Source organism: Lutra lutra, chromosome 7, assembly GCF_902655055.1.
Source record: "Lutra lutra chromosome 7, mLutLut1.2, whole genome shotgun sequence".
In the NCBI taxonomy this organism is placed as follows: Eukaryota; Metazoa; Chordata; class Mammalia; order Carnivora; family Mustelidae; genus Lutra; species Lutra lutra.
In genome coordinates, this window is record NC_062284.1 from 22585803 (window position 1) to 22596964 (window position 11162).

At 42.5% G+C, this 11162-nt stretch overlaps 1 protein-coding gene across 1 annotated transcript; it reads right to left on the reverse strand.

Annotated features, from left to right (window-relative positions):
• Positions 1-2120: 2120 nt before the first annotated feature.
• NDN (necdin, MAGE family member) lies at positions 2121-3802 on the reverse strand. The gene has a single exon (XM_047739051.1). The coding sequence runs from the start codon at positions 3675-3677 to the stop codon at positions 2700-2702; it is 978 nt and encodes a 325-aa protein (XP_047595007.1). The 5' UTR covers positions 3678-3802; the 3' UTR covers positions 2121-2699.
• Between the last annotated feature and the right edge of the window lie 7360 nt (positions 3803-11162).

An 11162-nucleotide genomic window follows, 5' to 3' on the forward strand; every position in this document is an offset into this window, starting at 1 on the left:
CCTCTGGGACAGCATAGGAACAGAACAGCCCCTGCCCATGTGACTTGCTGGGGTCAGCGCCTCATCTTTCATGACATGGTCTTTCTCTTTTTCCAGAGGTTCACTCTTCTGTGGCATGAATATTGTGCCTGTGTTTATGAGCTTAGGGGAGCTTTGTCTCTCATAGCAGAGAGGAAAAGTGAATACAAACACAGGAAGTTAAGTGGAAGGTCCGGGACTGCCTTCTCAGTGACCTCTGGGTTTGACTGAAAGAAGTATACAGGAGTTACAGTTGCTGCAAGGGAGCAGTGAGAACAGCAATAGGACATTAGAGAAAATGACCAGCACCCTGTCACGGCAGGAGTGACAGCTGTGGCCCCGCACCAGAAATAGAAAATTCTGGATATCCCCATTACTTTAAATTTAAAGAGATTTTTTTGTCTTAATTCTGCAGAGAACTTTGGGGTGAGAAGGAAGTTCAATTTTTTTTAACATTTCTAAAATTTCTAAATAGATACTTTGGCTCTGGGTAAATGGTGGCATCAAAGCCCCTGCCTGAGTTATTGCAGAAATGTCTCTGCCATGGGAGATTTCACAGTAAGTCTACTAAACTGGGGAAGGATTCCTTCTGAGAATACAAGGCTTCCTGAACATTTTTAGCACCTGCTTCTACCTATTAAGTTATGCCATTAAGGGGTACCTGGGTGGTTCAGTCTGTTAAGCATCCAACTCTTGGTTTTGGCTCAGGTCATGATCTTGGGGTCGTGAGATCAAGCCCCATGTTGGGCTCTGTGCTCAGGGCAGAGTCCCCTTAAGACTCTCTCCTTCACCCTTTGCCCAGCCCATTTAAAAAAAAAAATACACACACACACACACACACATGCCATTAAGTGTTGGGAATCCGAGCTCTCAGTCCAGACTGTAATTCCCTCACCCAAATATAACTCCATTTATTTCTTTAGAGGGTGATGTCATACATGTGTTCCCTTTATTACATGTATTTACCCAGAAAGGATTCTGGCTTTGACAAAATCTTTTCCAGACTTCTGAAGTTTGAAGGACTTCTGGTCTTATTAAAGGCTCATTTCTTGCCCCCACTCCCTTGTAGGAATGAAAGCTGCATAATGTGACTTATCTCCTCATTGCCCCTCAAATCCCTCTTTGCCCCATTCCACCCTTGGAGGGATTGCCCAGAAACCACTGCAATTCAGTAACTGCTGGATCACAGATGTCCCACTAGGCAAACTTCCCACCCAAATCCACCTCCCTCTCCCAGGTATCCCATGTGTGTTCCTCTGGCATCAGTGGCCTAGATAAGGCACCTTCACCTCAGTCTTTCAGGGAAGACCATGTTTCAAAACTTGGCTTCACTGCTAAGCAGTAATATCATCTGGTTAAGTCCATTAATCTCACTGAAACAAAAGTTTCTTAATGTGTACACTCAGAATAAGATTGCTTTCTCTAAAAGATTAATGTGATATTTATTAGAAAAATTAAATCCCTAGCCTCATATCTGTGACTTTGTGTCTTGGGGGTAGGGAGCTAAGAGTACATTTTATAACTTGGAATATTAAAAAAAGATAAAAAGCAGGAGGTGTGGGTCAGTTGTAGGCAGGTGGGGAGGGGGGAATGTGACTCATTCTGTCTGGGTTCAAATCCTAGCACTTCCTTTCAGAAAACTTTAATCTGGGGAAAGTTAGTTACATACTTTCTTCCCCTGTTTCCTCCATGGTGCTGATACAGTAAGTGCCTGCCTCAGAGGCTGTTTTAAGTATTAACGACGAAGAGAAGATACACGTAAAGGGTTTTAGCACCATGCTCCACTCTTAAGGGCCTACAAGAGAACTAATTTTAATAAAATGTAGAAAATGTAAGAAAACTTACTCTAAATATTAACACTTGTTTCTGGGTGGTGTAATTATAAACGTTTTTGCTTTGTTGTTTTTATACTTTTCTGTATTTGTCCCTTTTGAACATGTAAGTTACATTTAAAAAACCATAAACCATACATTTATGAGTAATGATGAGCAGTGACTTTCCCATCCTATTAGATGAAATGATCATATTTGTACATTTGGTAAAATGTCTAATTCCCAACCCATACTATTTTGTTAAAAAGATAAAGTACACTTTTCAAAAAATGATTGTATCACAAGAATCTTTAATGTTCACTTTTAAAGTTTACTCATGGTGGGGTTGTATTTGTGTTTAGTAAAGTGTGCCAAGTGCCACATTGAGACCATTTCAGTTCACATCACCGCACTCCACAAGGATGTCTCCTGCGCCCAGCGAGGTCATAAAGCGAGGGGCCTTGACTTCTCTCTCGGTTAGGCCAGCTTTACTGGGGAGTTCCTCCAAACTCTCCAGAAGTAGTCTACCCTAATACACATCATCCGTTCCATATAAAAGAATAAGATGGAAAATTTCTCAATGTGTTTCATAGGTTTAGCACGTCTCTGGTACAAAAATTCAAGAAAGGTAGCACAAAAGCGAAAGCACCAACCGAGTTTACTTAAACAAACATGCATAAATCCTACACACTATCTAACAGTACTGAAATGAATACAACATTGCATTAAAAGGTATAAAAGCACTGTACTGAAAACAAAGTTACACGTGAAATACTGCACTGTAAATCCTGAATACTCTAATGTCCCACCCCCACCCCTCCACCGCCCTGGTGAGGGTCAGAAACCATCAATATCTGCCTCCAGACCTTGCTAGTCCTCGGAGACACTGCTGCGGGGGCAGTGGGCACTGGGATCAGCCTCCCGCAGAGCTCTGGCCTCCTCCAAAGCTTCTCTGTACCGGGAGGGCCAGGCCTGGGGGTCTTTCTTAAAGACCCTGGCCAGGAACTCCATGATTTGCATCTTGGTGATTTCACGGCTGGCACGGGAACCCCAGAAGAACTCGTACTCAGGTGGCTCAGCGTGGGGTACGCGCTGGTACTTCAGGTAATTCTGTTGGACGAACTCCTCGGTGATGAGCTTTCTCACGTCTCCAAACGTGGAGTGTTTCTTCCAGGGCCGCAGCCCCAGGATGCGCAGCACGTTCCAGACCGCACTCTCTCGGGCGCCGCGACCCTTCACATAGATGAGGCTCAGGATCATCAGCAGGAGGCCTGTCATGGGCATGCGGTTGCTCAGCGCCACCCTGTCCAGCTCCTCTGGCTCAAGCGCTTTAACTAGCGAAAACTCCATCGTGTGCAGGCTCGTCAGCCTCAGGTGTAGCCCGAACACTCGTGCGAGGATGAGGCTGGTGCGCCTAAGAATGCTTCTGCACCATTTCTTGTAACTGCCGATGACATCCTTCACCATGTCTGGGAACCAAATGATCATTCTCTTCTGGTCCTTGACCAACACGTACCACATGAGCTCGTGCGCCTTCTGCACCAGCTGGGCAGGGGCTGGCGGTGCTGGGCCGGGCTGGGCCGCGCTCGGGGCCTGGTGGGCGCGGCCTTCCTCCGAGGCCTGCTGCAGGGCTTTCGGGTCTCCCTCTTCGCTTGGGGCCTGAGGGGGAGGTGAGGCCAGAGGGACGTCGGTCGGGCCTAAAGGAGGGGTCTCTGGCCCTGCGAGGATCGCGGCCTGAGACGCGGGCGGGGAGAGCCCCCCAGGAACCCCAGGACTGCTGTTCACCTCAGAGCTGGAAGCCTCGGCTGCAGAGTTGGGGTCGCACACATCCTTACTTTGTTCGGACATGTCTGCTCCGTCTGACAAGGGCAGGGCCTCTGCTTCCAAGAGCTCTTCGAGCCTGCACTCCCTCCGCGGACTCCTGGAGAGGAAGTGCGCGTTGCTGCGCGCGGCGCCTTCCGCAGCAGCCAGGCGGGGCGGGGCGGCGGCGCGACCGGCCACTGCGCTTGCGCGACCGCAGGCTGTGAGCAGGGCCGCCGCGGGCGGGGCGGGGCAGGGTTGAGAGCCCGATGGGGCGGTTGTCCTTTGAGGCCCCTTAGAGGTAGTGGAGGGTTGTCAGAATGAGGGGGGGTGGCAGTGACCTGAAGGTGTCCCATTTGGGCAGAGATGGTAGTGGGGAGGAGGGGAAGTATATGGATGGTCACTGGAGGAGGAGCAAGTTTAAGAGGAAAGATGATAGTTTAAGTTTCTGAGGTAAGTTTCTTGAATTTCTTAGGAAATGTTTAACTGGGTCTATCCAGAGTCAGGGTAGGTATAAAAGTCCCAGAGAAAGTTCTAGACTGGCATGTAAACTTCAACAGTTTCGTGACGATGAGTGTGAGAATTTAAACCTAGAGAACAATCAGGATTGCCCAACAACAGCAACAAAATGTAAACTGTGAAGAGGATGACTGAGATTGGAAACCTGAGAACTACCAATAAAAATTGAGTCTCTGCCACATCAGAGGTCATAAAACGAGAAATGCTGAATTTAGTCAATATGTGCACAAATAGAACTTTCTTGGATATGACATACGAATGACATTTGCCAGGGTCTTTTGGTTTTCTACTTCCTTTGGGTCATATTAGTTTCCTTTTAGTTTTTCCATCAGGAACCCATCATATAAAGATTGTCATATTTATTAGCACAAACTTTTCCCCTATCTGCCTGGCACCCTCCCTCCCTGATGACTGCTATGGCCTCTGCTCTGTGTTCCTGTGAAAACTTCCGCTTCTCACAGGACCCCACCCCCACCCTCTCTCAACAACTGACTGGTCCCATGGAGCAGCCACACCAAAATCCCATAAAAGACTTCTTTTTAACATGGGTCCCATAGATCATCACTGGCAGTCTCTCTCATGACCAACAACCAGATGCAACGTAACTGTGGTTGTGTATGTGTATTTTGTTGCTGTTGTTGTTGTTATTATAGTTGTTTTTTGTGGGTTTTTTTGCTTTGTTTTGTTTTGATTTAATTTTAGAAAATCAGATCCACATTGGGCAAAAACAAAGCTGACACTCCCAGAGAAGCATCTATGAAGAGAGGGGTGGGTGTAAGAGCCCCTGGATCCTGGCTTCCTAAGGCTGATCAGAATCCCTATTCTGAACCAATGTGGTCCTTCAGCCCTTCCTGGATTCCTAAGGCTGATCAGAATCCCTATTCTGAACCAATGTGTTCCTTCAGCCCTTCCTGGATTCCTAAAGCCAACAGCTTCTTTTTTTTTTTTTTTTTTTTTTTAAGCCAACAGCTTCTTAAATATGCTGTCTTTGAGAATGTTATTATCACTTGAAACCCAAAGCATATTTAAAATATTGTCTTGGCATTTCCAGAATCCTCTTTTTATTTGCTTGTATCACTTTTTTCATCTCTCACTTTATTTCTTTTCAAGGAGATTGGCTTCAAAGAGCTCTTTCTCTACCTTTGGATTTTCATGCTTGGATCACTTTTGGCAGGACAATGCTTTTGATAGGACACCTTAATCTTCCACTTCACAAGGGTAATTCCTGCAGATCTCTCAGGTATATCTTAGTGGGACTTTTTCCTGCATATCATTTCCTTCTCTTCCGGTAATTTATAGATTCCTGGTTTTTGGATTATGTCTTACAGAATTGTGCCAGCTATATTTGTTATGTTTATTACTTGAACATAGCTATAAAAATAGCTATCAAATCAATTTACTGCCCTTATTCCTCTTAAAATCATCCTTACTTTGAAGTGCTTGGGTGGCTTAGTCAGTTAATTGTCTGCCTTTGGCTCAGGTCATGATCCCGATGTCCTGGAATCAAGCCCTAGGTCAAGCTCCCTGCTCAGTTGGGAGCCTGTTTCTCCCTCTCCTTCTGCAGCTCCCCCTGCTTCTGCCATCTTGGTCTCCCTAGCTCACTCTCTTTCTCTCAAATTAAAAAAAAAAAAAATCCTTATTTCTTGCATTGTATCTCCATTAGTTTTCTTCTTATTTTCTTGCATTTGGATTTTTTTTCTATTTGGGTTAACTACTTAGTTCATTTAAGGTATTTTTAATACTGAAAATGTTTGAGCCTATTATTTAAATCTCACCTCAGCTTTGGCTATGAGCCATAATTTTTGCCATTGTGAGGTTATGAAAATTACATCCTCATATTTCATACTCCTAGATTTAATAGATTCATGAAGTTAAATTGCAAACTTGGGCACAACAATTATAAAGGTATAAAAACACTTATATATAAAACGTATGAAAGCAGCTTTAAATAATTACAAAAACACAACAATTATAATATTATAAAAGTTCTTACTGCAGTGGGATATGGGAACTCTGGCTAGAAAGCTTCTTTGATTTCAGTTGCTGTCTGAGCTGGAATGGAACTCATTCTGGTGAAGTTTCCCATGGCCAACAATAGTCTCTCACCTCTACCACAGTTCACTTCACACCTCACTTCAGATGGTAGGGTTCCTTAATACTGTACCAGTGCCTATATATGACCTTTATGAGGGAGTAAGATCAGAGAGTTTGAAACATCGAAACTGATGCCCAAGGTTGAAACCACATACAGAGGAGACTCCTAGTACTGCTTTCTAATGAAGCCCAACTTTATCCCTGCTAAAGTGATAACATTGCCTTCCCAGGGAAAGGTCTACTGAAGACACTCTATTTCCTATGACGAAGAAATTCATTTGGGGAGGGTGAGAAAAAAGTAAAGCTTGGGGTAGCCTTCAAGGAGAAAATGTATACCTGCACGTGTGTCATGGAAAGGGTCAGTAGCTTGATAGTTACCTAATAAGATGCCTACTCATAAAGCAAGACATGCAGACCTTCAGAATATTAAGAAAAAGCAAAGATGACACAATGGGAAAGAAGAGAAGTGAATACTCATGAGACATCCACAAATTCTTTAACTTATGGGTCAAAATTTGGAGCTATAGCTCCAGTGATGCCTTGAGAATGCTGAGGATAAATTACACTTGCTGGGTATCTATAGGATCAGATCTATTTGATATGGGCAATGAGTCGTTAAAGACTAGCAGTGTAGAAGTAAAAGCCTGAACTTTACAAAATATCTCTCCAAGTACACTAATGAATGGCTACTCATTAAATCAAGATTCTGTAAGTATAGAAGTTCCATGGGTGTAGGAAGTATACAGAGAAATTATAACTTAAAATATTTTGGTACAGATACTTTTACTGATGGGAGACTTCAGACTCTGTAATGTGTTCCACATTACACAGCTGTGGAATAGGCTGTTCTTGGCAGACTCTGGAATAGGAGGAGAAGCCTGTCCTGGCACTGGTTTCCATAGTGAACAGAGGAAGGGGGGTCACTCCAGAGCTTCCAGTGGACAGCACGCATGCTCACAGTGAAGAGGCCGAGAGGCCCCAAATGAAATGTGAATCCTTCTGGCTCTTTCCTGTCAACATAGGCAGCAACCTCCACCTTGGAGCCCCCATATGGGCCCCAAATGCCTTGCAGTCCAAGGAATTGAAACAGAGAACTCACATTAATGTGTTCAGCAAATATTGAGCAATGACTATCATGTGCATGAAAGATTTGCATTTTAGAAAAGTAGCTCAGTCTGGGGGGAAACCAATTGCACTGGGGCTATTTGGCAGGCTGGCCCTTTTGTGTTAGAAAATAGTAAGCAGGGAGAGGCAATGTTGCTTTCCGTAGTTGGGAGGGGGAAGAAGGGGGCACAAACCTGGCCCCTCATCCTCTCCAGTCCCCCTAGGGCAGCACCACACATGCCTATCCAACTGAGGCCAAGGGCACTCACTGAAGGGAAACCTTCTAATCCTTCACAGACCCACAATGCAGCTTGCTAACTCTCAGGAACTATCCAGGTCAGGAGTGTCTTTTGTAAAGGTCAGCCAGGATCAGGGTTAAGACTGGGATTGGGGGCAGGTGGACAAGAAGAGAGACTGATTAGGGGATCTTCTGTGGGACTCCTCTTGACATAGGATGATGGCTTTCATTTTATCTTCTTTCTGCAACTATTTATTAAACACTGCATTTCAAGCATTGTGCCTGGGATATAATGAGGAGAGATGTGTTTCTGCAATCTATACTGAGGGGAAAAGATAAATGAATTGATAATTAAAAGACAAATGAATTGATAATTAAATGATTATTATGAATAATGTTACAGCACATATATAATGGGTACTGCCAAGGAGCTGTAGTATTGCCAAGAATAGAACACGGGAAAGGGAAGGCATAAACAATAAGAAAAGGTAAGAAAATTGTGAATATCAGGGATGGCCAGGATTCTTTCTTGGGGGTTGTTTAGGATTGAGCAGTGCTCCTTGGCTAGGCTATGGAGGTCCCACCTCACAAAACTACTTGTAGATAAGTACCTGAGAAAAGAGAGTAGACATGTCTAGCAGATATCTGGATGTAAATCTGGATAGAACTCTCAGAAAGAGCCCTGGGCTAAAAAGAGAAGTTTGGAGATAAAGCTAGTAATATCATCACATTGAGAGAGCACCTAGAGTGGGTTTCTTCAAAGGGAACCATCTTTCATGAGGATAAGATAATTTTTCATTGTGTGATGGTATAACACACACCACAGACATTAACACCTCTGTCCCTATCACAAATGTATAAATGTGGAATAAATATGGAAATATGGAAAAAATATGGAAAAAAAGTAAAGTGTAAGAAAAGAAAAGAAAAGAAAAAAACAGAACTTCCCCATACATTGCCAAAAGCCCTTTTATGGACAGTACAGTCTGTAGTTGAGAACCACGAAAGTGACAAGCAGAGAGGAGTGAAGAAAGACAGAGCTGACCAGCAGGTCTAGGTCATTTAAGCCTCTTTCCAAACTATCATATGACTTTCCTCACTGGATCTATTTCTGGGACATATTAAAATAGATTGCTTCATCCTTAACAATAATCTTGAAGATAAATCCTATTCAAGCGTACCCTGGGTTCAAGTTTGTGGTGTATAATTCTTTCTGCATATTGCTGAATTTAATCTGCTGATATTTTATTGAAGATTCTTTTGTTTGTGTTCATCAAGGCTATTGGTCTGTGGTAGTCTTTTTTGTAGTGTCTTTATCTGGTTTTGATACAGGACATTAGGGCCTTATAAAATTATTTTGAAACTGTTCCCTCCTCTTCTTCTTTATGGAAGAACATATGTACAGTTGATTTTATTTCTTTCTTAAATGTTTGGTAGAATTTATTTTATGTGAAACTATCAGTACCTAGTGATTTCTTTTTCGGAAGGTTCACAGCTATAAATTCATTTGTTTCATTTATTGTAAGTCTATTGCATTATCTTTTTCAGGTTGGATGAGTTTTGTTATTCTGTAGTTTTTAAAAAGTTGGTTCATTTCATCTAATTTACCAAATGTATATGTGTAGTGGTGTTTGTAGTACTTCTTATAATCCTTTTAACGATCAGTTTATTTACTAAGTTCATTACTGGCTTCCTCCCCTATACTGGTAACACACACACACACACACACACACACACACCCCACAACTATTCTTCCAGACAGTCCTTGGTCTTCCATGTACACAAGGTACTCCAGGGAAAGCCAGTAATTCTCTGCCAGCATCTTGTCAAATATTTTGAAAATATTTCTTTCACCAACTGGTGCCTAAAAGTTGATGTTTGTTGTTGTCCCACTGGGCCTGCTTTCTATCCCTTTCTCTTCTCACTCTATGTCCTCCCTGAGCAATACCATTTCCCAGAGATTGAAGCTGGCATCTATACACTGATGAACCCCAATTTTATTCTTTTGGCCCAATATGTCTCTGCTACAGTCTAGAACTGGGTATTCAACTGCTTACAGGACATTTTAACATTGTGACTTTGAACTTTATTTTCAGTGCTCTACGTTATTTCATCAATGTCCAAAGGCAGTCTTTCTTGATGAAGTCCTAAAAGTTCATTTTCACTTTCGTTTGGAGATGTGTCTTGAAAAAGTTGCTGTGGCTAATGTCGAAGAAATTACTGCCTATGTGCTCCTCTAGGATTTTGAAAGACTGCTATCTCACATTGAGGTCTTTCATCCACTTTGAATTTATTTTTGTGTATGGTATAAGAGAGTTGTCGAGTTTCATTCTTCCACGTGCAACCACTTTGGAAAACAGTGTGGAGATTTCTCAAAAATTTTAAGCTAGAGCTACCCTATGACCTGGCAATTGCACTACTGGGTATTTACCCCAAAGATAGAGATGTAGTGAAAAGAACGGCCATATGTACTCCAATGTTCATAGGAGCAATGTCCACAATAGCCAAACTGTAGAAAGAGCCAAGGTGCCCTTCAACAGACCAATAGATAAAGAAGATATGGGTCATATATATAATGGAATATTATGCAGCCTTCAGAAAGGATGAATGCCCACCTTTTTCATCAATGTGGCTGGGACTGGAAGATATTATGCTGACTGAAATAAATTATGCGGAGAAATTCATTTATCATATGGTTTCACTTGTGGAACATAAGAAATAACATGGAGGACATTAAAAGAAGGAAAGGAAAATTGAGTTGGGGGATATAAGAGGGGGAGACAAAACATGAGAAACTGTGGACCCCGAGAAACAAAGTGAGGGTTTTAGAGGTGAGAGGTGTGGGAAGATGGGTTAGCCTGGTGGTGGGTATTAAGGAGGGCACGTATTGCATGGAACACTGGGTGTGGTGCATAAACAATGAATCTTGGAACAATGAAAAAATAAAACAAAAAAAAACCTAATGATGTATTGTATGGTGACTAACATAATACAATAAAAGTATTATAACTTGCTGGGAAGAAAAGACAATCTTTCAGTTGCCTGTGTATTCTTTATCTCATGGTATATAACATGACTTTCTACCCAGTTTCCCCAGGGAGGGGGAAAAACAAAACAAGCAAACAAAAAAACCCCCCACAAAACTACCATTGACTGCTTCTCCTTTATCTCTTGTATCAATTTAATCATACAATCCTCAACTACTAAATGCCACTGCAACACATCTTTCAGTATGGCACTATAACTTTTCCACTGTTCTTTCTCACCTGGATTGCCATGGTGGATCCCTGAATCTTCTCACTTGTTTATTTACTCTCTACAGATTAGTCTCCACATTGAAACAAGTACATTTTCCAAAATTCGGATCTTCTCACCATTTCAATTTCCTAGGGCAAATGAAAAAAACTACCACAAACCTGGTGCTTTAAAACAGTAAAAGTATATTCTTCCATGAAAGCTAAAATCTGAAATCAAGGTATGACCACACTGTTACTTAGAACTTTAGGGGAGAAACTTCTTTGTCTCTCCCCTCTTCTGGTGGCTCCTGACATTCTTTGGCTCTTGTCAGAATAACTCCA